This window comes from Eptatretus burgeri, chromosome 4 (genome assembly GCF_056783735.1).
Source record: "Eptatretus burgeri isolate ZD-2024b chromosome 4, Ebu_testis_v1, whole genome shotgun sequence".
Taxonomy (NCBI): domain Eukaryota; kingdom Metazoa; phylum Chordata; class Myxini; order Myxiniformes; family Myxinidae; genus Eptatretus; species Eptatretus burgeri.
The window spans coordinates 8,869,498-8,897,440 of record NC_140964.1 but is presented as its reverse complement, the minus strand read 5'-3'; the positions used below and the strand labels follow the sequence as shown (position 1 = coordinate 8,897,440).

At 48.2% G+C, this 27,943-nt stretch overlaps 2 protein-coding genes across 11 annotated transcripts in view; one reads left to right on the top strand and one right to left on the bottom strand.

Moving 5' to 3' along the window:
* The first annotated feature begins 1,402 nt into the window (after positions 1-1,402).
* LOC147027438 (B-cell CLL/lymphoma 7 protein family member A-like) lies at positions 1,403-27,655 on the top strand. Of its 2 annotated transcripts, none has more exons than XM_085876858.1 (6): positions 1,403-1,672; positions 1,777-1,858; positions 2,742-2,835; positions 13,577-13,723; positions 18,408-18,499; positions 25,933-26,204. In XM_085876858.1, exons 1-6 carry the CDS (start codon positions 1,581-1,583, stop codon positions 25,951-25,953), a joined length of 528 nt encoding a protein of 175 aa, XP_085732984.1. In that variant the 5' UTR covers positions 1,403-1,580; the 3' UTR covers positions 25,954-26,204. The 2 variants fall into 2 exon arrangements, with proteins under 2 accessions (XP_085732984.1, XP_085732983.1); XM_085876857.1 differs by having other exon boundaries at positions 1,404-1,672; positions 26,092-27,655.
* CFAP251 (cilia and flagella associated protein 251) overlaps positions 26,973-27,943 on the bottom strand; it is a 115,284-nt gene continuing 114,313 nt past the window's right edge. For all 9 annotated transcript variants that reach the window (XM_085876822.1, XM_085876821.1, XM_085876820.1 and 6 more), the window contains one exon: positions 26,973-27,854. In XM_085876822.1, the coding sequence (XP_085732948.1) occupies positions 27,751-27,854 (104 nt within the window). In that variant the 3' untranslated portion in view covers positions 26,973-27,750. The remainder of the gene's footprint in view (positions 27,855-27,943) is intronic.

The window sequence follows — 27,943 nt, the reverse complement described above, 5'->3', positions numbered from 1 at the left end:
CTCCGAAGAGACCTGGTACCAAAGGAATCAAGTCTCCGTCTCAGATCTCTGGTCAGAATCCAAGTCTCACATCCATAGAGCAAGACTGGAAGCACCAAGGACCTGAAGACTCGGACTTTCGTCCTCCCACACAGGTACGGCAGCACCACACCCCATGATCCAGTGAATCCATGACTCCCCAGGCCCGACCCAGACGTCTCTTGACCTCTGGCTCACAACATATGGAGACATGAACATCACTGTCAAGGTAAGTGAATCTCTCCGTGACCTCAACATCCTCACCACAAACAGGTGCAGACAGGACAGCAGCATCCAAGATGTCGGGAAAGCCTCGATCTTTGTTTAGACCCAGGAAACCCGTCATCCCAGCGGCTCCGACTCCTCATTCAGGACCTCGAGGAACCCCAAAAGGATATCTAGAGTTTCCGCAAAGATGACTGCATCATCTGCAAAATGAAGGTCAGATATCTTGACATTCCCAAACGATGTACTGCAGTTTCATAACTCCAATATCCTCCCGAGAATCCAGTCCATCACAAACACTGAAAAATGTGGGGGCCAGTACACACCCCTAATGAACTCCAGTAACAACTGGAAATAAGTCAGAGATGGTACCACCACATCTCACATTACTCTCAGTGCCAGAGTAGAGTTCAGACATCAGATCGATCAGTTTTGGTGGCACCCCACGAAGACCAAGAATCCTCCAGAGGACATCCCGAGTCACTGAATCGAACGCTTTACAGAGATCAACATAGGCTGCAAGCAGCCCCTGCCGAAACTCTCGTCTGCGTTCGGTGAGGACACGAAGGGCAAGGATAGTCAATCGTTGACCTCTTTGGTGTAAAGCCTGACTGCTCTGGACGCTGGTGCTCAAGCAGATGGTGACGAACCCTATCGAGAATTATCCGAGCAAAGACCTTGCCCGGCACTGAGAGCAGCATCACCCCTCGGTAGTTGTTGCAGTCTTGGCGATCACCCTTCCCTTTCCAGAGAGGGACAACAAGGCCCCTCTTCCAGTCAGGTGGGATGATGCCTGTGTTCCAGGCAGAGCACAAAACGACATCCAACGACACGAGAGCAGCATTTCCATCATTTCCAAGTTTGGATGTGACTCGTGAATCCCTCACAAGAACGAAATCGAAATTTGTTTATAAAGTTGAAAAAATCAAAAACTTCAATTGACTTGATGTCGAGGCTCATCTAATTCCAACAAACTCCAAGGAACAATTAATGCTCCACGAAGTGTTCCCACCACATGACGCATGCGCACACTGCAGAGATGTTTTTTTTTCACATCTTGCCTCTCTGCCGAGTTACCACACACGATGGTTAAGAAGTTTGAAATCCCGATCGAAGAAGATCTCGCGAGAGTTTCGAAGTTGCTCTTCACGTGACGCAAGAAAGCGAATGCGCGAGCGACGCACGGTCACGTGACTCGGAGAGCCGGTGGTTGTGCGATCTGACCGAGGGCGGGTGCACGACCACGACGGTGGAGTCAGTCGTTGAAGGGCTCTGAAGGGTTTCGAAGGTTCCTGTTTACGTGCGGAGTCTCTTCGCGTGTCGTCGCGGCGGCTGGGATGTCCGGTCGTACGGCCCGCGCGGAAACGCGCAGCCGGGCCAAGGATGACATCAAGCGGGTCATGGCCGCCATCGACAGAGTGCGCCGTTGGTAAGGATTCACTGTTACGAGAGCGTCGCCCGGTAATTATACTGTTTCTTGCCCTTGAAGTGTCCGATTAATCGGGTCCACACGTTCTACGCTTGGTCTTCCAGGGAGAAAAAATGGGTCACTATCGGTGACACGTCCCTCAGGATCTACAAGTGGGTCCCCGTGGCAGAGAGGAGGTCAGACGAGGTATCGTTAATCTGGCGTGATGTGCAGACGGGGATGTGACATGGGGGGGGTTGTGTTACGTGGGGTGATGTAACGCGGGGTGGGGGGAGTGTGTGACGTCGGGTGGGGAGGGGTGGTGGTGTAACGCGGGATGGGAGGGGAGTGTCTGACGCCGGGTGGTGGGGGGGTAGTGTGACACGAGGTGGGGGGAGTGGTGTCTGATGCCGGGTGGGGAGGGAGTGTCTGATGCCGGGTGGGGGGCGTAGTGTGACGCCGGGTGGGGTGGGGGGTAGTGTCTGACGCCGGGTGGGGTGGGGGTAGTGTCTGATACCGGGTGGGAGGGGGATGCATCTGATGCCGGGTGGGAGGGGGATGCATCTGATGCCGGGTGGGAGGGGGATGCATCTGATGCCGGGTGGGAGGGGGATGCATCTGACGCCAGGTGGGGGGGGATGTGTCTGACGTGGGGGGTGGGGGTGTCTGATGTGGGGGGGGGTGTCTGACATGAGGGAGGGGGTCTGACATGGGGTGGAGGGTTTGACGCGGAGTGGGGGCGGGGGTTGTGTGACGTGACTCAGGGGATCTGTGTGACGTGACTCGGACCTGTGTGACGTGGGGGACTCGTGTGACGTATCGTTGGGGAGGGCTGTAACGTGGGGTATGGGGGTGTGATGTGGGCGAGAGGTATGACATGAACCCATGTGATGCGGCGTGTGGGGGATGTGATGTAGGCGACCCATGTGATGCAGGTGGGGGGGTGATGCAGGGGACCTGTGTAACTCAGGGTGAGGGGGGAGTTAACACCGGGGAAATGGGACCTGTGTGGTACATGGGGGACCCGTGTGATTGGGTTGGGGATGACCCGTGTGACCTGTTATAACGACTATTTGATTCATGGCTGCAGGGTAAATGTGTCCGGAGATCAAAGGAAGACAAGGTGTTTCTGGAGGCGACGACTCCTGAAAACAGTTCGTCCCCCCTTAACACGGACTTGCACGGTAACGTGTGTGTGCGCCTCTTCTTGGTGGTACTTTATACACGGAACAATGAGAACCTGTTTTACTTTGTAAACGAAACAGCGGTTCCATAAATGAAATGTGAATGTTGTGGAGAAATCCCTTCTATGAACAAATTTTGTGTATTATCTGTATTTTGTGTACCAGAAGCGCCAGAGCCATCGGGAGCATTTGCAAGTCATCCCCCTCCCTGACCCCCCACCCCTCTCCACAACCTCACAGAGGGGTTTACCCTGGGTCCCACCAACATGCATACAAAAATTGGTGGAGATTGGGCTAGCCCTGTTTTCTTCCATGATTTTCAGGTGTACATACCTGAAAATGCTTACGTACACAATTGAAACAAACACACATGCAAACATACTTGCATACATACATACGTACATACACACATGCACACACATACGTACAGTCGTACATACGTACATACACACATGCACACACACATACATACATACATATTCACACATACATACATACCTACATACATACACAAACATACATATACACACACATACATACATCCATACACATGCATACATACATATACATACACACACATACTTATCCATACACACACATACAAACATATACGTAATACATACACACATACGTACATACACACACACACATGCACACACACATATATACACGTACATGCACACACACACATACATACATACATACATATACATTAGGGTGCTTCATAATAGGGGGTAAAAAAAATACAAGTATGAATATTCATGCTCCCTGGGTGTGCCTTTGTTCCATTTAACAGTAGAAACATACACACCAAATATGAAGCGGATTGGAGGATGTTTAGGGGTTCCTCAAGTTGGCACAATGTTGTTGAAATTTGCCAAACTGTAACTGACAACTTGCCGTCAAATATGCACAACGCAGGACACTTCACAATTAATATGGTTGTTTGATATTTTCAAAAACCACAGCAGTCATATAGGATGAAAGAATAGTTTTTCCAAGGAGACCAAGATGAGCTTTTTGACATTGAAGTGCAAAATGCCCTCTCCATAATGGACATAATTGTGCCAACTTGAGGAACCCCAAAATATCATGGAATTTTGTTCATTTTTGACCTATAAGTTCTTTTGGGGTATTGGAACAAAGGCAAAATCGGGGAGCAGCAAAAATCAAACTTTCATTTTTTTTGGAACACCCTAATATACATACATACATACATACATACATACATACATACATACATACATACATACATACATACATACATATACATACTGTTACGGCTGTGGAAATTCGCAGAACACCATAAAGGTCCTTCGTTCAGTTGGATCGATAAGTCTGTTTTCAGTTAGATTTCCCCACCGTTGTTTAATGGGAATTATTCGTGCTATCAGGGCTGTGAATCTTCAGTTAGCCGTTTTTCTTTACTATCGTTATTTTGGACCAACCACCAACATCACTCTCATCAGCCGCTTCACAACAACCACAACCACACCTGCCTCTCAACAACCACGCCATATTCACCACTCCGCCAGCAACCGTCAACATCTCCACACCACAAACATCGCCTCACCTTCGTCTCAAACGACGCGATCTTTGCACCAGCCGCGGCGAGTCCCCAGCGAACAGCGTCGCTGCAAACCGACGCGGGGGGTTTCGTTGTGAGCGCAAGCGACGGTGATTCTGTGCACGTCCGCTCTGTAAAAGCTTCACCTCGGAAAACGGATCACAGGAGAGAAAGGGGCGGGGCCTGTGGGGGTCGAAGGGTGATGATTTCAAACACGTCGGCTCGCTCTCGGAGATTCAAATCCAGAGGGCCGGTGATTTCTACAACGTCCGCTTCTCGAGCAGAGGTCAGAGGTGAGAGGGCGGAGATCAGATCTCGTCTCACCAGCCCTATAAAAGGCCACGCAGAGTGCCAGTTCAACCAGTCTGGAGAGGTCAAGGAACCGCGTGGAAGTCTGAAGCCTGCAGTAGCTGGAGAAACTGAGGAGAACAGAGGAGGCGCGAATGGGGAGCGCGGCTAAGCCTGCTGGGCCGCGCAGAGCTGCGGAACGTGTACGAGCCGGAGAAAGCTCGCCCGCCAGCGCCAGACGGTCCGAGGTGATCGGGCTTCGGTACAGTCCGAGCATCGCTCAGGAACGGACAGGTTCTTACAGAGCATCAACTCTAAGAGAGCAAAGGCCCGTTCGTTCCTCTCAGGCGTTGCCGGCCGGGGCCCGTACCACCAGGCCTGGGCCGGTCCACGGTTACGCTAGCTGCCGTGGGGAAGGAGCGTCGTGGGTCGCCCAGCGAGGAAGTTAACCTGTGCGGCCTCGCGGAGCCTCTGCGGTCTACACGGCTCCACGTTATAAAGGCCCACGGGCCCAGTCTGACTCCCCTGTCTATGGGGGTGGTCTTTTTCCTGGGGTTTTGCTTTCGAATGCATGTTGTGGCGCCGTGTCTTGTAAGTAAAACCTGTTAAGTGACTGTACATAATTGCTCATAGACGGTCGTAGCGCTTTTTGCTCTTGCTTTTATTGATTCCAAACCTGCATGACTGTATACGTGTGGAAAATAATACATCCATTGAACCGCTATCTCGCTCTCGGAATACTAGTTGGGTTTTGAATACCAATAAATAGAATCGAGTCCGGCGAGGTCTGGCGATAATACCCGCTCGGTTATCCCAGAACGGGACGGACCGCTTAAGCGGTTCGTGTCCAAGCAGGCCTTCGCCGAGGTATGGTCCCTCGGTAGGTTACCCGCGAGGGTACTTAGGTATATCGATATTCGGCGATTGACCCTATTTCGCGTGGGTAGAATACGGACTGGGCCGTGGTGGGATTAAAAACCCACCCGTGACTGGTTTCTGGCGTTGTTCCAGAAAGTCACGACTGAATTGTCCGTCCGGTGGGCGAGACGGCCGCCATTGGCTAAAGCAATAAAAATAAAATGCAAATTAATTATTTAAAAATCATACAATGTGATTTTCCGGATTTTTGTTTTAGATTCCGTCTTTCACAGCTGAAGTGTACCTATGATAAAAATTACAGACCTCTACGTGTTTTGTAAGTGGGGAAAACCTGCAAAATCAGCAATGTATCAAATATTTGTTCTCCCCACTGTACATACACACATACACACACACACACACACACACACACACACACACACACACACACACACACACACACACACACACACACACACACACACACACACACACACACACACACACACACACACACACACACACACACACACACACACACGCTGTGGAGTGTGAACGAATGTTTGGGGGGAAGAGTGAATCCCACCCAAGGGAACCTGGGGTTAGTGTAGTAATACTTAGCGGGTTAGTTAAATTAACCAAAATGATGTCGTTTTGTTGTTGCTGTTGAACGAAGGCACGGAACCTTTTGTAGGTTGCAGGAGACTATTGACCGGCTGGGAGCGTGGCTGGTGAAATATGCGTACTGAGTAGAGGGCACCCCGGGCACCAAAGGAGTCGGCCATGGGTCCAAGTGACCGAGTTGGAGTAATGGGCATGGGTACCCAGGGGAAAGGGACCCAGAGCACCAAAATACCACGTGGGCATCGACGGGGAAAATGTCAGGAGGAAGGGCATTCCCCACTTCCATAGGCTAGGAGACAGCCTCAGAGACCCGGGGATGCCGAAGATTGAGTTCGGCAGGTGGGGAGACCAGCCAGTGGAGCCACGCTGTCCAGCCACGAAATTGTGCAAGAGCACGAGAGAAAATTTGTGGGCCAGGCCCAAATTAATAATGGACACCAACACAGGTGACGGGAATCGTGGTTGCTGGACTTTATTCCCAACGATCCGTTTCTTTTAGCCGGTACGTCCTTGGCAATGTCGCTCGGCTGCATCCGAGTCGGTGGAGTGATCCGGTTCGGAGAAGACGTACCAAGGGCGTGTTTCCCGGTAATTAAACCATGTGATAAATTGGGTCACCCGATTAACCCAATTAGGACCCTTGGTCACGCGGTTGAGTTATTGGCGTCCACAGTCGGTTAAGCGACCCGCTGCGTCACGGAATTATCCGTGTGGGACGGCCTACAATTCCGGGGAGTCTGGTGGGAGCCGAGATAGTGGTCTTCCCCCACCTAGTGGTCTTCTTACCTGACCCCCGGCTGGCAACAAAATTTTTTTTATATATATCATGCTGTCATTAACTTTTGGTCCTTGGATGCCTTTAACAAAGGATTTGTTTGTAAATCAAGGTATTGTTACTAGTTTGCTTTGTGGTGGAATTAATCTCGAAGTTATACCATTTGGGAAATAACTGGAATGGGGATCTGCTCAATTTAATTGGCCATCTGAGGTCACAAGTAAGAGTTCCACCCTTGGGGTATTGCAAACTTTCATCTCGAGGTGCATGACTGTATTCTGCTTGATGTAAAATTTGGTACAGTCGGAGGCTGTTTGCCAGCTTTGATTATTCTTTTTTAATGCCATTTTTAGTAATGATTGCAGGTAAGTGAGGGGGATCTCCTCCAGCCACATCCATGAAATGTTCATCTTTGAGAAATAAAACCTGTGATTGAAGTATTTGGAGTACATGTGATAAAAGCATGATAGTCGCTTGCTTGTGAACAAATGAATATGAAAGAAACCATCTTGTCCACCTGGTGGTCCGGGGAGTCTGGTGGGAACCGAGATAGCTTCCCCCACCTCGTGGTCTTCTCACCCGACCCCCGGCCCACAACAATACATACATACACACACATACATACATCCATACATACATACACACACATACATACACACATATATATACATACACATACATACGAGGGAGTGAGAGGTGTGAGTGTAGTGCATTGTGGTGTGAGAGTCAGTAAGGTTGCTCTGAAAAGAACGGTTGTTTGGGACTTGCCCTCGCCGATTGCTCTTGTGCGTCCACAGTGGACAAGACGTACATGGGAGAGAAAGATGCATGCGAGAAAAACCTTAACGGAGTTGTGTAAGAGTCTGTAAATGTAAATGCGAGCTGCTGGGTGCAGCTGAAACTGAGCGGACTGGGTGCAGCCGGACCTGAGGGTGGTCCCGGCCCGTTCTGGCAATTACTTGCTCCACCCCAATCTCCTCGGTCGCGCTGACTTCTGGTGAGATTTCACTCGGACGCTGCAGAGTTCTCATCAGACCACCTTGAGAAGTGGTCTGCTGAAGTCTCTGATTGTCAGCTGAATTGCTCCTTTTGTGGATCCTGAGCGAGGGAGGAGCTAAAAATCGGATCAAACGATGCTGTGGGTGTTTCCGAGCTCCCGCATTGGCGCATAGTTGTCACCCTGCGTCGTAGGTACGCCCTGCCATGCCTCGGAATCGAAATGGCTTCAGTTGCTCTTGAACCTTGCCACGCATCAGAACTCTGTACTTAACATGGAGCAAGAGTCTTCGGAAGTGCTCTCCGGCCCTGAACGTGCGCTGGACTCCATTTAAGCATGGTTATTTGGAGAAACCCGAGAGCGATTCACACGTCGTCGAATGAACCCCAGTGCATGCTTACACTTCAAGTTACACGCTGAAACACCCCGATTCTCATTATCCTTGCTCCTTTGGCATCCTCTGAGACTGGTGAGCGTCCAAGAGGTTGATGGCAGTTGTGGTGGTAATATGAAGGTGAGAGAAGCATTGTGGTGTTTGTGGTGAAGAGATTTAGAGAGGAAGTTGTGGACATGGCGTTACAGCGAAGGGGTTGGAGGAGATGATCACAATTGTAGCGTTTGTGGTGAAGAAATGGACGTAGGTGGCTGTGGGGATTTTTAGAAGACGTGTGGAGTGGTTGATGGTGAGCGTTGTAACGTTGTGGTGAGTATAATGACGCTCTGGGGTGAGGCGGTAGTTGGATTTTGGCCAGAAACGATATGGTGCTGTATGTACAGCATGATATTTCAAACATGTATTGGACCCAATGTGTTCTCTGGCGGAGGTATGCGCTCGACCGAGTGCCCTTGTCGTTTAAATTTTTTTTTTGATTCTCCTTTAGTTTTGTGCTTTGATTTCCTCTTTGGAATTGTTGAATCTTTCTCGTCTTTTAGTCAGGTCAGGTGAGATCTGTGACCTGCTACAGGTACCATGTAAACCTGTACTAACCTGTTCCATGGTCGGGTTGTCGGCGACTAAACCGTCTCCCCCACCAGGCTTTCTGGTGAGGAGGGTGTTTGGATATGGACACCCAGCAGGATTAAAAACAAAACCTGTCAAAGGGCGGAGGAGCTCCTTGTGAGCCAATGGCCATCCATATCTAGTGCCCAACTGTGTCTGCGGACGTCCTCCTGCAGTTGGGTTACTTTTTTTTTATCAGGAGGTTGGTGGCAGGATTTGCACTCCAGCCACCGTAAAGCCCTTCATTCCGCAAAACGCAAAAAAATCTGAAAACCCACTCCGTGGGAGTACCTCCTGTGCAGCTTCCCTTCGCAGGGCAGCTCACCGGATGACGGGATTGGGGCAAAGCCTTCGGGACCCCCAATCTTTGATGATAGGAGGGAAACCACGGAGTAACATCCCTGGGTCAGATTGCGGGAGAGTGTGTCGGAGTAGTGCTGAGGTGTCGTCCACCAGACTGCGGTCTCCTTGGGTTAACCTGAGGCGGTCCCTTCGGGTGGGTGCCTGGAATGTCCTATCCCTAAGAGAGGATGATCACCTGTCTCTGTTATCATCTGAGTTCAAGCGTTTGGACATCGGGATTGCAGCTCTATCTGAGGTTCGGAGACCAGATTGCGGCGAGATAATGGTGGGTGGTTACACCTACTATTGGTCTGGTCGCTCTGATGGTTACCATACCCAAAGAGTTGCTGTAGCTGTGTCCAATAAGCTGACCTCAATGATAATTGAGGTAACACCGGTCAACGAGCGTATTATGAGATTAAGGATTCGTTACTCCTTAGGTGTCATTTCCCTGGTCTCTGTTTATGCTCCGACTGAGGCGAGTGATCTCACCGTGAAGGATGCATTCTACGCCACGCTCAAGTCTGTTGTTGATCAGTGCCCCATACGAGATACACTTCTAGTCTTGGGGGATTTCAATGCATCAACTGGAACTGATAGGGATGGTTATGAGATGTGTGTTGGTCCCCATGGGTCAGGAACTATGAACCAGAATAGCATTAAGTTCCTTGACTTTGCAAGAAGTCATGGACTTAGGGTGGCTGGTTCATGGTTTCAGCGCCCACAAGCTCATCGCTGGACTTGGCATACCAACGCTGGCAGTGCGGCAAAGGAGATTGACCATGTCGTCATTGACGGTCGCTGGAGGATGATCCAGAACTGCAGGGTCTACCGGAGTGCTCAGTCCCTCAATACTGACCACAGGCTTGTTGTAGCAACTCTAAAGCTGCACCTTAAATCCTGGAGAATGGTACCATCCCAGCCGAGGCTGGATGTTGGCAAGCTCAGGGATGAGAGGGTAGCTGAGGAATTTGCGAACAGGCTGAGTGGACACTTGGGGGGTCTGGGTGCTTTGGGGGGTCCTGAAGAGTTGTGGAGCGCCTTCAAGACCACCATCCTTGATGTTGCCGGTGGATGTCTTGGAACTTACTGCAGGGCAAAGAAGAATTTTGTCTCTCAAGGGACACTGGATACCATTGACCAGAGTCGCAGGGCCAGGCTGAATGGCAGAGCTGAGCTGTTCAGGGAGCTGAGGCGTAAAACTGTACGTGCACTGAGGGTGGACAAGGAGGCCTATGTGCGAGGAATCTGTGAGGGGGTAGAGCATCATCTGTGAACAGGTGATTCTCGTCCCGCTTACAGGGGAATTCGCGTATTGCGTTCATCCAAGCCCATCCCTCAGAGCACTGCAGTTAGAGCAGAGAGTGGTAGGCTCTTGACAGAGGAGTCTGAAGTGAAGGCCCGCTGGGCCGGTTACTTTGAGCGGTTGTACCGGGCTGATCCCCCAGCTGTCGAGTTGGACGTCAAGGGTGTTACAATCCCTGTTGCTGACCCTCGAATCAACTGTGGTCCACCTTCGCTTGTGGAAACACAGGCTGCGGTGAACCGGTTGAAACAGTGCAAAGCTCCAGGGATCTGTGGCATCCATGCTGAACTTCTCAAGGCTGGTGGAAATGCTGCACTCGTGTCGTTGCATGCAGTTTTGTGCTCTGCCTGGAACACAGGCATCATCCCAACTGATTGGAAGAGGGGCCTTGTTGTTCCTCTCTGGAAAGGGAAGGGTGATCGCCAAGACTGCAACAACTACCAAGGGGTGATGCTGCTCTCAGTGCCGGGCAAGGTCTTTGCTCGGATAATTCTTGATAGGGTTCGCCACCATCTGCTTGAGCACCAGCGTCCAGAGCAGTCAGGCTTTACACCAAAGAGGTCAACGATTGACCGTATCCTTGCTCTTCGTGTCCTCACCGAACGCAGACGAGAGTTTCGGCAGGGGCTGCTTGCAGCCTATTGATCTCTGTAAAGCGTTTGATTCAGTGAATCGGGATGTCCTCTGGAGGATTCTTGGTCTTTGTGGGGTGCCACCAAAACTGATCGATGTCATGTCTGAACTCTACTCTGGTACTGAGAGTGCTGTGAAGTGTGGTGGTTCCATCTCCGACTTATTTGCAGTTGTTACTGGAGTTCGTCAGGGGTGTGTACTGGCCCCCACACTTTTCAGCACTTGTATGGACTGGATTTTAGGGAGGATGTCAGAGAGATCAAGCTGCGGTGCATCGTTTGGGAATGTCAAGATCTCGGACCTTGATTTTGCAGATGATGCAGTCATCTTTGCGGAGACTTTAGATATCCTTTTGGGGGCCCTCGAGGTGCTGAATGAGGAGTCGGAGCCACTGGGATTACAGGTTTCTTGGGTCAAGACTAAGATCCAGGCTTTCGGTGACATCTTGGATGCTGCTGTACTGTCTGTTTGTGGTGAGGATGTTGAGGTCGTGGAGAGATTCACTTACCTTGGCAGTGATATTCATGTCTCTGCTGGCTGTGAGTCAGAGGTCAATAGATTCCTGGGTCGGGCCTGGGGAGTCATGGATTCACTGGATCATGGGGTGTGGCGTTGCCGGTACCTGTGCGGGAGGCCGAAAGTCCGAGTCTTCAGGTCCTTGGTACTTCCAGTCTTGCTCTATGGATGCGAGACTTGGACTCTGACCAAGGATCTGAGACGAAGACTTAATTCCTTTGGTACCAGGTCTCTTCGCAGAATCCTTGGCTATCGCTGGTCAGATTTTGTATCCAACGAGCGGTTGCTGAGAGACTCGGATGAGATTTGTTACCTGCATAGTCCGTGAGCGTCAGTTGCGGCTGTATGGACATGTGGCTCGTTTTCCCGACGCTGATCCTGCTCACCAGATTCTCTCAGCGCGGGAGTCTCGTGAGTGGAGGAGGTCAGTGGGCCGACCACGTGCCTCGTGGTTGCAGCAGGTTGAACATCATCTCAAGGAGATGGGGATGGGCCTGGCATCTGCCTGGGGGATGGCCAGACGGAGGCCCCTGTAGTACCGGCGGAAAGTGGACGCAACGGCTCGCTGTTCTGGCACATGCTCCCATACCTGACCTTTCTCGTCTCCTTTCTGAGAATCTCCCTCGATCTGTCGAATCTTTTGTGCCATGGTGGTGCTTGGGTTTTATTTGTGTAACCTGTTGTGTTGTTGTGTCTTGTTACTTTTTCATGAATGAGTAGTGCTGCTGCAAAACTCACCATGTTTATTTCTTTCAGGGGAGCTGGTTTTGGTTTAAATAAAATAAGAATATATATGGTGTAGAGCAGCCCGAAATCATGGCGAAACCCAATCCTGTGTCATAAGAGGCGACCAGGGTTGCGTCAGGAAGGGCATCTGGCATAAAACCTGTGCCAAATCGGTATGTGGATCATAACAGATGATCCGCTGTGGCGACCCCTAATGGGAGCAGCCGAAAGATGAACAACATATATATATATATATATATATATATATATATATATATATATATATATATATATGTATATATATGATGTATATATGTATATATATGTATATGTATATATATATATATATATATATATATGTTCTGCTGATTTGTGTTTTTGTAGTGGTTATTATAATGTGGTGGGATTATTTGTGCTCTTTTTTTTTTCAGTTGGTGTCATTATTCACCTCCTTTATCTTATTAACCTGCTCCTCTTCCAGAGAACATTGTTCCTCACTGTCATCATCATCATCACCCTCCCCCCCCCTCTCCAATACCCTTGTGTTCCCCTTCTTCATCCTTTCGCCGTGTGTGTGTGTGTGTGTGTGTGTGTGTGTGTGTGTGTGTGTGTGTGTGTGTGTGTGTGTGTGTGTGTGTGTGTGTGTGTGTGTGTGTGTGTGTGTGTGTGTGTGTGTGTGTGTGTGTGTGTGTGTGTGTGTTTTGAGGAGGTAGCATCTTGTGAATGGTTGAAAACCCTGCTCTGCAATTAGAGAACGTTAACGTAAAGTCATTTCCCTCATTTTATCTTCATGTTCGAAGTTTTTCTTGAGGTTTTATAAACTTTGATACTTTTTGAAATCACTTCAGGTCTTTCATGGGTCATTTACATAAATACTCAAAAAGATATGCTTGGGGATGAGGATGTGGATGATTGATATTTGAGAAGGGGAGTGGTGAGGTCATGGGTTGTAAAGGTGAGGGAGTGAAGGAATGTGTGGAAGAAAGGTAAACGTACCAGTATATGAGAAAAATAGGTGAACAGGAGATGTTATTCATGTATTAGATTGTGTATGTAATATGTGTAAAAAACATAAAATGCTTACATTTGCTGGCATTTCCTTTGTTCAGATGATAACAGCAATCTAAGTTCGATGCTCGGTGCCTCTCCACTCAAGCCTGACACCAGCAGCAGCTCCAGTCCAGCTCGAGATCATAGTGAAGGCTTGGGTGAGCTGGGAGAGGGAAGCAGCCAGCCGCCCACACTTGGGCAGGAGGGTATGTAAATACACCTGCATTTGGTAACACCTTTGCTCACGACTTTTATGGGATTTAAACTTATTGGGTTATGTGCTGACAGTGGGGCAAAAGAGCCATTACTCGATATGAGGAGAGGAGAGGAGAGGAGGGGAGGGGGAGGGGAGGGATTACAGTAACCTGCTGGTTAGGTGGCTTCATGGGCATCGAAAAGATTGTGGATTGTGATGGGGAATGACCTGAGATGATGGTGCATCGCCTGCTTGAAGCTCTCGAGGGAAGAATGCAATTGAACCGTTTAGCAGAAGGGAGTTCCACAAATGGAATAAAAGTGTAACATGAGAGTGACGGTGTGAAGTAAATCTGGATTTTGGAAGTTTAACCCCGACGTGGTTACTGGTAGAACACATACGTGCCGTTGGAACTGGGGAGGGCCGGAGGACTGAGGTCAGAGTGACCATCACTGGATGTGAAGCTAGGGACACGTCTGCTCGTAAAGACTGTTTGTCAAATCACTGCCCTGACTCCCTGTGCGATGACAAACAAGCCGGTATAATGCTTGTCGTGAGTGTTTTATTAATATTATTATTATTATTATTATTATTATTATTATTATTGTTTTAATCGTGTTTTTCTCCACAACCGCTTGTCGGATTGAGACGAAATTTTCACTATTGGTGCGACTCCTCATGCAGAATGTTTTAATGATAATTATGACGTCATCGGCCACGTGGTGTGGCAGCCATGTTGGAAAAAAGGAAAAACTTTGGACCTCTATCTGAAACTGCACCAACGAAAAAAATTGAAACTTGCCACATCGCAAGAACTCCTCATGGGGAATCAGTGTTTTTTAATTTTTCTATGTCATCGGTGCCTTCGTTGTGACATCATAATTGCATGTGGAACGCTGCATCCGATCTGTATGAAAAATTTTGAGGGTCATCTAGGGATAAAATGGTCCACAGAAAAATAAATTGGTGACATCGGTCACGTGATTCGTCAGCCATATTGTTTTCTTTTTAATTAAAAAAATCTTCTTCTCTGAAATGGCTGAATAGATTGAGGCGAAACTTTACACGTATGACCGCCTCTCCATGAGGAACAAAACGTTCACACATATGACGTCATAGGTCACATGGTTTGGCAGGATTTACCCGAAAACCTAAAAAATAAAAATCTATAACAGCGTGACAGATCGAGGGGGAACTTCACACAAATGTTCCAAAAGCCTTTGGGATACCAGGATGTTCACGATTAATTGATACGTCACATGGAGTGGCAGCCATATTGGATAAAGGAAAAAATCTTTAAAAATATTTATCTTGAACCACTTCATCAATAGACGTGAAACCCCACAATTATGATCTCGTCGTGATGGGGAATATACTGTTGCGAATTCGTGCCCGCTGGCGAGCGATCGGCCGCGTTACTCCAATCGCAACCGCGTCGCCCACCGGACGGACAATTCAGTCGTGACCCTCCTGGAACTACCGCCAGGAACCAGTCACGGGTGGGGGTTTAACCTCACCACAGCCCAGTCCGCATTCTACCCGCGCGAAATAGGGTGAATCGCTGAATGTCGATATACCGAAGTACCCGCGTAGGAAACCTACCGAGGGACTGCACCGCGCCGCAGGTCGGCCTGGGACACGAACCGCTTAAGCAGTCCGTTCCGTACTACAGTGATTACCGAGCGGTGTTATCGCCAACCTCGACGGATGGGATTCTCTTTACCGGGCGTTCAAAACCCACTACTCATTCCACGATGCAAGATGGCTTTCAAAAGGGAAATAGGACATGACGAACGGGAAACATTTCACACAAGGACATTTGTTTACTCCACACACGTATATACAGCCAAGGCAGTCATGCAATGTACAGTCAAATAGAAAGCACTACAACCGACTACAATGAGAATGTACATGCGCTTAACAGTTTTACTTAACAGACGGCGCCACGACAACATTCATGCAAAACAAAAGGAAAGACCCCCTCATAGGCAAGGGGGTAGACGGGGTTTGTAAACCTTTATGGCCGTGGGCCGTGGATGATCGAATGGGCCCACGAGACCGACGCTGGTTACCTGCACCCTCGTGGTGCGACGGTCGGCGAGCTCTCTCCGGCACTCTCCTCTCGTGCGCGCCTCGACCCTGGACCACCGCTCACAACCCTCACGACTTGGCACCCAGAGGGAAGGCACCCGGATCTCGAACACCACGGAGCAGCAGCAATCCCCAATGCTATGAAGAGACGAAGCTCCCCCGAAGAGACAATACAACTCGATGACCAACAACCTACGAACCTGGCATCTCGTGCGCCCTTTTATTCCTCAGGCTCCAACGCCTGACTCCTCCCCGTTTTCAGCTCCGCCCCCCTTCCAGCTCCTGCGGGAAGCTTCTAAAAAGGGGTGTGCCCTCTCGTCCCCCCTCCCGCCCACCACGCGGGAGGCGAGAGAAATCATTCTTGGCTCAGGTCCAAGGAAATCATTCCCCCAAAAAGAGGCCCCTCCTTTACATGACCTCTGACCTTTGACTCGCATCGCACTTCCCCCACACCAAAGCGCGGGAAAACAGGTGGGAAAATCCGCACACCATCGGAGCTCCTCTGGTTTCCTTCGCGTTGCGCTGGCTTTCGCAGATACTATTCGTTGGTGCGTGGGATTGTGGTTTGGTTGCTTGTAGTTGTGGCATGGCTGGTGGTTGGCGTTGTGGTTGCGAAGGTGGTTAGGTGATTGATGTGGTGAGGCGATGTTGGTGGTTGGGAGTAAAGTGGTGAGGATGGCGTGGTTTGTTGAGAGGCACGTGTGGTTGTGGTGGAGGTTGCTGTGAAGCGGTTGTTGAGAGCGATGTTGGTGGTGGTGGTTCGGTTGTGGTTGATGGTTGTTGTGATGGTGGCGTGGTTGGCGTTGTGGTTAAGGTGGTTGTTGTAATGGTGGTTGAGACGTGGTTGGTTCAAAATAACGATAGAAAAAGAAAAACGGCTATCTCAAAGGGTCGCAGTCCGGTGAACACGAAGAAATCCCTTTAAACAACGGTGGGGACCTATCTGCACATAAACTTAGCGTCATAATTGAGCTGGGGACCTTTACAAATTTCCACAGCCGTAACAATACATTTAAAATTTCAACCTCATCAGATGCATGGTCTGACAGCCAGAATTATTTAGTTTTTTTATCTGAGTTCTTTTTTATTTATTTTGAATAATGTTCACTTGGCTGCACCTGGATGGGTTTGAGGATAGAGGAGTAGCATCTGAAACCCCAATCCTATCCAGGTTCCTCCTGATCACTTCATCTGCTTGTTCTCATGGTTCCTCAGTTAGCAGCTTGGAGGCCTGCTTGTGTACAGAAGCGACGTGTACAGAAATGGCACCAAGCGTATTTACTATCGGCAACCTCTCTTCGTGGTGGTTTTAACACCCCCCCCACCCATCGCAAGTTGTGGGCCAAATCTTCCCCATTCTTCTCTGCTTCCTGGATTCGTCAGGGCAGCACGGTCAGAGTGCCGATCGGTCCCTATGGATGGGCTCTTTTCCTCTTGTCTCTTCCCTCTCTCTAAAATGGCCTTGACCTCTCTGGGTACACCATCCTGGATGTGGGGGATCTCTGGGTCGCTCCTCGGAGATCGATCGGCTATGGGATTTGTTCGTGAGAACTGTCCAGAGCTATACAACACCAACAACAACTATTAAGAACAGATTTGGTACAAAGACACGGGATTGCACACAAAAATAATTCACAAATTAGTCATACTCTGGAAGACTCATAATTTGAGAATGGAGGCACCACCAACCAGTGCGGTTTCCAAGAAAGGCAACATTCTGAGCTTACATTTCGACAGTGGAGCAGTCTTCTTCTGGGATTGTGCAGACATTGTGAGGGGGAGAGAGGAAGAGGAGGAAGAGGGGAGTGGAGGAGGAGAGAGGGAGGCTTCACCCGACTGTGGCATGCAGATGATGAGTTGTACTCTTGTGTAGGAAATGGCGACTCACCTGAGATCTAAGTTTGTTCTCTCGTGTTTGTGGATCGGGGATGCAGTGATTGGTATTTTGTTTTTTGTACATACGATCATGACTCACAGAAGAATGAGTCCTTAAGTCCAACTTGTTCGGTAGCTGTCAGTATGATTTTTATTTATTATTAATGGCTGATATCAGCCGTTGTCCTAACACACACACACACACACACACACACACACACACACACACACACACACACACACACACACACACACACACACACACACACACACACACACACACACACACACACACACACAAACATGTTTTCCTGTTTCCTAAGATAGAAACGTCCAAATGTGCCAGGTAAATTTCCAAATCAGGTGAACAACACACCCACGGATCCACTGTAGGTATATGTAAGGTTACGGAGTAGAAGTGGGACTGAGTGAAGCAATTGGAGGGGAGGGTTGCTTAGTTCAATTCTGGAGGTTAAATTTTGTAACTCAACACACACACACACACACACACACACACACACACACACACACACACACACACACACACACACACACACACACACACACACACACACACACACACACACACACACACACACACACACACGTTATAGGTGGATGAATGGAAGACTCTCAAGACTCGTATCTCTGTATAAGACCTTCATCGTATTTTGAGGGTGCATTGATATTTTCCTGCTGGTAATTTGCTTGAATGCTCCAATTCCCAGAACCACCAGCTCTACTGCTGGAAGATCATTATGAACAACCACCCACTCTCACCAAGGAGGAGCCCGTCCCAGAGGCACTGGCAGAACCAGAGGTGGGTTCATCTCCATGTTATCTCTTGCACATTTGTTTGCTTATGTTACTGTGTGGTTATGATAACATTTGATGATGTTATAAATTCATCATGATAGAATAGTTCTTCCCATGCGGTGTGCTTTGCGGTGCAATCGTTGGTCATGGGTGTGAGGCAGCTTTTGACCTCACCCATGAGTGTGAATCAAATGTGGTTTTAACTTTGGGAATCGAGTAGAAATGACAGACTTGCTGTGAAAAGTTTTCACTGATGTTGCATTTTCCCTTCAAAATGTTTCACGTGGTTTTCACTTTCATCAGCATGAAACAAAGTGCAGACAAAGCTCGTCAGCAAACCAGGCATTTCCCAGGATTATTTATCTGCACAACACTCACCTAAACATGTTTTCCTGTTTCCGAAGATAGAAACGTCCAAATGTGCCAGGTAAATTTCCAATTCAGGTGAACAACACACCCACGGATCCACTGTAGGTATAAGTAAGGTCACGGAGTAGAAGTGGGACTGAGTGAAGCAATTGAGCGATCTGATGTACGGTGTAGTGCAATTCACAATGCTCGTCTTGTCATGTTGAGTATCCTTAAAAACAAGGATTGATAAACTTAATGAAAAGACATTATCCATGAGGAGGATCCTGCAGCTCTCTTAGCTCAGGGAGGTCTTGATCCCCTTTCAGGGCTTTCAGTAGCGAACCCTGAAAATTTTGTTGTTCTCTCTTAGGAACGCTTAACTACATTTAAGACTAGCAAATATAACCCGTCGGTTCACTGACAAGAATATTAAGTGGGGGAGAAAGAGAGAGAGAGAGGGGAGGGCAAGGGAAAGCAGCGTGAGGGAAAGATCCATCCGAACACATCCGGAGATGACCACTATCTGGACATAACTACGGTCTGGAGGACAGGTATACTAAGGGTGTGGGGGAATAAGGAGGTGGGGGGTGGAGGAGTGAGGAGGTTGGGATACCGAGGAGAGGTGGGGCGGGGGTGGGGTGAGGAAGGCAGCATGAAGGGAGGGGGAAAGTGTGAGGGCAAAGGGAAGGCAGCGTGAGGGGAGGGCAAGGGAAGGCAGCGTGAGGGGAGGGCAAGGGAAGGGCAAGGGAAGGGCAAAGGAAGGCAGCGTGAGGGGAAGGCAAGGGAAGGCGCAGCGTCCATCTGGAGATAACCACCGTCCGGGCATAACCACTGTTGAGAGACAGAGGTGGGAGGTGGAGACTGAGGGAGAAGGGAAGGGGGTGTGAGGAAGGTGGGCGGAGGATTCGAGTAACTATGACGTCCAATTTAACAGCACACTGATGAATCGCCCTGCCTGTGAAACACCTTGATGACATTTTATGGCTGGGTCTGGATTTGAACCCAGGCTAGACAGCTAAGAGCGATCGTGCATACCTCTCGGCTATTCTGCCGTGATGTTAACAAAAAGTTTCATTCTTTTTCTTTATTTTTATTTATCTGTGCCGAAGTGACTGCAGAACAATGTGGGGCCATCACGTTGATGGATTGTACAGTATTCAGTGACAGTGCGAATATTGTAGAGCGCTCATCAAGTGGCTTAAGCACTGCAACAAAACAGTTGATAAGGAATGGCTCGCTTGGCATGTGATTAGCAATCACCGAACCGTCATATTAAACACATCTCCTGGAGACACCCAAAATGTCTAATATGTCCGAATTAGACAAATGAACACACTGTTTTTTAGCGTCGGAAGTGCTGCTAATTTAAATTCTGGAGGTTAAATTTTGTAATTCAGCTTAGTTTGAGAGATTCTCAAGGTTATGGAGTGTGCGGAAATGAAATAAAGCCACCAACGCTGGCGTCTATGGACATTTTTAAGCATTGCAATGTACCCAGCGATTCGTAGCTATGATGATTAGACATTCGATAATGAATGAGGAAAGTGGGGGGGAAAAAAAGTTAATCATTAGGAAATTGTTGCGTCCTGTTCCAAGATGACGTATGGTTGAGCATTCCAACAAAAATAGCGGCTTCAGACCCCAGTGAGGTTTCATCGGATATGTCTTCAGACCCCATGGAGAGCGGTGGCTGAGGATGCACCTGATAAAGGATATAACTAAATAAGGCCGTTCATTATCTTCAAAAAGGATGTTTTAAATAACCCAAATAACTAATTTTCACTCATGCACTTCCTTGGAGTTCTTCTCGTATGCATGCAAAGATTCACACTGCTAGATTTATGGTTTTGGAGTTATGGACGACACACACACACACACACACACACACACACACACACACACACACACACACACACACACACACACACACACACACACACACACACACACACACACACACACACACACACACATACACACACACACACACACGTATAGATGTCTGCACTAATCCATCCCCTCTATTTTATACATGTTTGCACTAATCCATCCCCTCTCTATGATACATGTCTGCATGAATCCATCCCCTCTATTTTATACATGTCTGCACTAATCCATCCCCTCGAAATGATACATGTCTGCACTAATCCATCCCCTCTATATGATACATGTCTGCAGTAATCCATCCCCTCCATATTATACATGTCTGCACTAATCCATCCCCTCCATATTATAATGCCTGCACTAATCCATCCCCTCTATGTTATACATGTCTGCACTGACCAATACCCCCTATCTTATACATGTCTGCACTAATCTATCCCCTCTATATTATACATGTCTGCACTAATATATCCCCTCTATATTGTTGTGGGCCGGGTGTCGGGTGAGAAGACCACTCTGGGGGGGAGGGGGGGGAGCTATCTCTGCTTCCACCAGACTCTCTGGGACTGAAGGCCGTCGCACACGGATAATTCCATGACGTGGCGGTTTGCTTAACTGACCGTGGATGCCAATAACTCAACCGCGTGACCTCGGGTCCTCCCGTTATGGGTTAATCGCGTTACCTAATTAATCACGTGATTTAATTACCAGGGAACACGCCCTCGGTACGCCTTGTCTGAACCGGATCACTCTACCGGATCGGATGCAGCCGAGCGACACTGCCAAGGACGTACCGGCTAAAAGGAACGGATCGTTGAGAATAAAGTCCCGGCCAAGCTAGGATTCGGATCATGCTGGATCAATGAAAGAAACCACAAAAACGAGCTGGGAACATTCCTAAAAATGATTTATTTACAGGCAACTTACAAAAGTTGACACAGAGCAGACCTAACGTGAAAATAATAATAATAATGATAACAATAATGATCTTCTGCAGTCTTACTTGAGTGGACAGGAGCCAGGACACATACACATACGCACACAACCTGATGAAGAGAAAGTATTGAAACAAGAGAGGAGTTGAGGCGGTACCGATCGCGGTACCTTTGTACTTGATTGCACGAACGCGCCACCAATACGTTTTGGGGGTGGGCGTGGGGGGATGCTCCGTGGTGCATTACCCGACAGCTGGCACATCGTCTCTGGCTTCAGCAGCGCATGTGGAGACCGTGGGCGTGAAAGAGGGGCTTGAGTGGAGAAGGAGCGGGGTCTAGAGTGTGTGGATGGAGTGGTAGGCGGGTGGGGTCAACATCATGTGGGCAGAGACGAGGAGGCGGAGTCCAGGCAGCAGGAGGTCGGTCGAGGCCATGTCGGGCAGAGAGACGAGAGCGAGAGAGACGGAGGTAGCGCTCCGACCTTTATAGGACTCGCAGCGCCGGGCGGGGGGCCACCCTAAGCGAAGCGTCATCACCTGAATTGGGCGCTCTGATTGATTGGCCCAGACCCCTCACGCGGCCCGCTAACTTTGGCCGGAAACTGCAACACTCCATTTCCGGCAAGGTCATCCCAGACAGCAAAAATATTCCGCTCCGACCCCACGACATGACATTAATCACCCACACCGAACTTGGCACGCGAATCGTCCCGCAAAACCCCCCGGGTCGTGCCCTGATGACCAGCCGAGGGTCCCGCATGCCAGCTCGGGCATCCGACCAGCGCTGATCAATACGCTCGCTCCGCGTGTGCCAACGTGGCCCCCACTGTATAACATTCCCCTGCTCGATCGCAGCTTCGCTGGCCGTAGAGACGAGAAGACGTTCACATTCCGTGGGGAGTCCGCTGCTGACCGCGAGGCCAAAGGTACATTGTTATGGATAAATCCATGCATGTTTCACGCAGTACGCACGGATCTGCCATGGCCCATGTGGTCAGTGCTCGCGTTCGCCCGATTCTGCTAGCGTGTGCGCGGGACGAACACTGATATGTGTCAGATATTGAGGAAATACGATACAAAGCCGCGAGCGGTGCATTCGTGCCCTGCTTTGTATGATAAATTCGCGAGCGCTGTACGTGTCTGCCTTTGAGCACATTCCATACAGTACGCGTTGTTCGGCCATTACGCACGTGGCCAGCGCTCTCGTCCGCACGACTTTGCAAGCGTGTGCGCGGGGTGAACACCAATATGTATCAAATATGTGGTTGAAAAGGAACGCACCGCCTTTACTTCGCGCGCTCGCATCCCACCCAACGTGACGTGGAGTCGCCTTTATCGGCTTCCATACGCATTTTGTGCAGTGTAGGCGTGGTGCTGGCTGTGTTTCCTGTGTTGTGAAAAACACCATTCGTGCAGCCTCTTAAGAGATATTCATTTGTATGCCTTTTTAATGCAACCGGCAATCTTCCCCAGATCATCGGAAGCTCGAATCGCTAATCCCAAACTGCCAAGTGTACTGTATGACTTACCGCACACGCTGGGTTGAGGGCTCGCTTGGGAACGGGGGCTCTGTGCTGTTAATGCTCGTGCATCATCGGTTCCTCGCAGCGGCGCCGCACGCGCTGACCTCCGCGAGGTCCCATCTCACAGCGAAGGGCAAACGCGGCTCAGCTTTACCTCACGAATAATCAGAAAAGAAGAGTAGAAATGAAATAAGAAGAAATGATGCAAGCAAACCTTGCTTCGAGATCATCGCAACGCACGCCCCTGTTGTCCCGCTAGACAAAAGGGAAGGGACTATCTTCAGGAATAATAATGGAATAACTGTCTTGGGACCACGATCTGTTGGATGCATGCAGTTCCGAGAACCGCAACAATATTATACATGTCTGCACTGACCAATACCCCCTATCTTTTCATCTCTGCACTTATCCATCCCCTCTGTATTATACATGTCTGCACTGACCGATACTTGCTATATTATACATGTCTGCAGTAATCCATCCCCTCTATATTATACATGTCTGCAGTAATCCATCCCCTCCATATTATACATGTCTGCAGTAATCCATCTCCTCTATATTATACATGTCCGCAGTAATCCATTCCCTCTATATTATACATGTCTGCACTAATGCAACCCCTCTGTATTATACATGTCTGCACTAATCCATCCCCTCTATATTATACATGTCTGCAGTAATCCATCCCCTCTATATTATACATGTCTGCAATAATCCATCCCCTCTTTATTATACATGTCTGCACTAATCCATCCCCTCTATATAATACACATCTGCATTAATCCATCCCCTCTATATTATACATGTCTGCACTAATCCATCCCCTCTATATTATACACGTCTGCACTAATCCATCCCCTCTATATTATACACGTCTGCACTAATCCATCCCTTCTATATTATACATGTCTGCACTAATCCATCCCCTCTATATTATACATGTCTGCACTAATCCATCCACTCCATATTATACGTCTGCACTAATCCATCTCCTCTATATTATACATGTTGGCACTAAGCCATCCCCTCTATATTATACATGTCTGCACTGATCTATTCTCTATATTATACATGTCTGCGCTGATCTGTCCCCTCTATATTGTCGTGTCCACGCCGGTTAAGACTGACCTGGACGGATAGCTGAACGGTTCTACCTTGAAGGCGAGGGAGAGGGAGAGGGGTGGGGGGAAAGAGAGAGAGAGAGGTGGGAGAGAGAGAAAGGGGAAGGGGGAGAGGTGGGGTGGGGGGTTTCCGGCAGATGAGACACCCAGTTTAACGTTAATCCAAGAGACGGCGCACACATTGATGAATCACCCTGCCTGTGAAACACCGGAATGACAGTTTATAGCTGGATCGGGATTCAAACCCAGGTGACAGCTGACAGCGAGCGTACCTTTTGGCTGTCCTGTTGTGATCTGGTGATTCATTGCTTTATAAAATCTGAATTGATCTGAGCAGCAGTTCCGAATGCTTAAAAAACAAACAAAAAAAACCTTTCATTTGCTCAATTCGCACATTCTTTGACAGCCGTTCCTCTCCTCGACCTCCAGAATTGCATGGTAGAGAAGGGGGTTTGGCAGGACAGCGCAAGGGGAGGGGAAGGCAGTGTGAGGTGGGGGGGGAGGCAGCATGAGGGAAGGGAAGGAAGTGTGAGGGGAGGGGGAGGGTAGGCAGCATGCGTACCAGGGTGATAAAATGTGCACAAACAGCAAGGTTTTATTTTTAACGGCCATGTTCAATGTAAAACCGGGCGGGAGTGTTTAAAAATTAAAACCCCATGCTCTCTACCTGGCAAAGCCTTCCTGCATGCACACCCCAACCCATACGCTTTCCTCCAACCTTCCCGCATGCTGGCACACACGAACCCCACCACAGCCGACCTCCATGTGTGTTGTCTACGCCCTCTTCGTTTTCAGCCGCTGCCGACTATTAATACATTGCAGAAACTATTAGTGTATTTATATTATTGTCTTGTCATGAAAGAAGATCAGACAAAATGCACTCATCTCTCCCAGATCTATGGGTATCAAAAACGATCCCAGGGGTATCAAAAAGCAAACTGCATACGTAATTGCCAAAAAAAGGGCCCTTGTCGACTATCGTCATTGATTGTAAAAGCAGGTTAGAGAGTGTGGTGTTGCACACAATGAAGTTCCACTTTCTGCACATTCCTTAATCTTTTCTTCACTAAATACAATCATCCGAACAGTGGAAAAAATTGAACTTTGTTTAAATAAGTGCACTTGATTATAAAAATCTCGACTTTGTTGAGATTTTCAGATTTCACTCCAGATTTTGACACTTATTTAGTGCATCATATCTAATTCTCAAATCGGATGTGATATTTCAATTATACACTTTAATTAGTCCGTGAGAGTAGATTGTGTTTCCAAAGCAAGGCACGTTTGAATAGGCTGAACAAAATGGCGATTGAAGACCCCAGCAGCGAGCTGATGCAAGGCTGACACCTTGGATCTTGGATAATTAAATACGGCTGTTAATTATCTTCAAAAGGAGTGGTTAAATTAACTCGAACACCCAATTTTCACTCATGCACTCCCTTGGAGGTCCCTTTGTGTGCATGCAAAGTTTCAGGCCACTCGGTTTTATGGTTTTGGAGTTATGGAGGAGGCACACACGCACACACTGACTGACACACACTAACATTTATTATTATAGAAGATGTCTGCAATACTATATATGTACATGCTGATGGATGTATTTTCTACCGCTTCTTGTCTCTAGTTTGCTGGGATGAGCATGTGACATCACAGGTTGATTGGTTTTAAAGAAAATCTTCACCACTTTACTGAACTGCAGTCGACACAGGCTTTCACACAAGTAAATAACTTGGCCAAAGTATTATGGACAAACGTCACACTCTTCATTCCCTTCATCTGCCAGGGCGAGGAAGTTGCACCTCCTCTAAAACGTGTACGTGTGGATCCACCGCAAGAAGCCCTCATGCTGACTTCCACATCTCCATCATCCGTGGGCCCCGAACTCGATTCGGAGATCTAAAAGGGAGTGCGTAGCACCTTGAGGTTCAGGTTCAGGTTGAGGATAATGGATGAAGGATGAATGATGAGTACATGGTGATGTGCCCTTGAGGTTCATGTTGGGGACGATGAATGATGAGTACACATGAAATGTGCACCAGCTTCCTGAAATTAATTACCACAAAAGAACTGAGTTTGGATGAAGCTTGAACTCCCCCCTCTGCCCCCTCTTCCTTGTTCTATTTTTTAAAAATCATGACCTGCTTGCCTTACCTTTTTTATTATTATTATTATTTGTTGCAGCTTTTGTGCAAATCAGATCTGCTTTCTGAATCATTCCTGTGTGGAGCACGAGTTGGGTGTCTGGGTTGTGTTTTCCAAAAGGATGGAGATGGTAGAGGCATTCCTTAAGTACCAAGATGTGTTTGATCCGCTTCGGTTTTCGTTCTCTGCCCCCAACTACGACGTTTATCCAGTCAGCATCTGCTTCATCAATGGACTAATTGCCGTCAGCCTTTTGCCAGATTGTCAGCAACGGTACAATGCACTGTGGTGGTGGTGCTAAAGTTCATAAGGTCTTGCCCTGTCACATGTGCAGCCTTCTCCAAGGTCCCACAAATTGAGAGTCGAAGTACCCACTGGCCGGCTACAAAAGCTAGTACTCTTTTTGGTTATGAGACTGAGCACAGGAGCCAGGCCATAAAGCATTGAGACTCTTGACATCGGTTACCTCTACAGACCTCTGCATTTGGGATTTGTAGATTAAAAAGGAAGTAAAAACAACAATTACACTCAAGATCGTGGTTTATTGATGCCTGCTGGATCGGACGACGAGGTGAAACACCGTTACCTTTGCTGTGTAGCTGATACTAAACCTCAATCGATATTTTTTTTTTGTGGATCTGTTTTCCACTAACACGTCTGCTACCCAAAGGTTCCAAATTTTAAACTGCATTTTCCTTTCAGCTTGGTCTATGTTGCAATGTCGATTTCATTGTTGTAACAATAGTCCTCCATTGGTTAAGTGCACCGGTCGGAGCGGGGGACACGCATTGGGGGTTAAGATGTTAAATCCACGGTGTGAGGGGTTTAAATGTGTACAGGAAATAGCACTTGTATGTAGGAATGTACTTAATCTAAACACACAGGGAAATGGGTTACGTTTGAACAAAATAAATGGCAGATGTAAGTTAACTGGTATCATTATAGGCATTTATATAAAGTTTGATAAATCGTTTTGATAAACTATGTTGCACCCAGGGTTGCACTGTGGGACACACAAACACGTGGAATTTTCACTTTGTTGTATTTAAACTTGTAATAGAGATGATGAAACGTGTAAAGCTGCTGGTTATCAAGGTAGAACATCTCCGATGATGAACCCAACTGCGAGCTTTTAATTTTCTATTGTGCACAAGTGGAGTTCCTGGTTTCGTAGGAATCCTTTAATAAAACCACCGTGAGTTTTTGCTGCTGTTCTGTTCATTGATGTGATGATGAGAAAGTTTGTTTTTGTTCATGTGTCCATTTTGTAACATGTATGATTTGGAAAAACTTCAAAACCTCAATGGTGCTCGGGATCTGGGACGACAGGAAAGCTCAGTATATCTTGTACAAAGTTGTTGATGGTTATCTCAACTGGCAACAGTTCTTCAAGTTGTGGCAAGTCTAGAAAGAAGGAAGCATTGTGCTATCGATGGTAATAGGAAATATCCCCACCATTAAAATTCATCAACTACACATCCATTTCGTTAAAT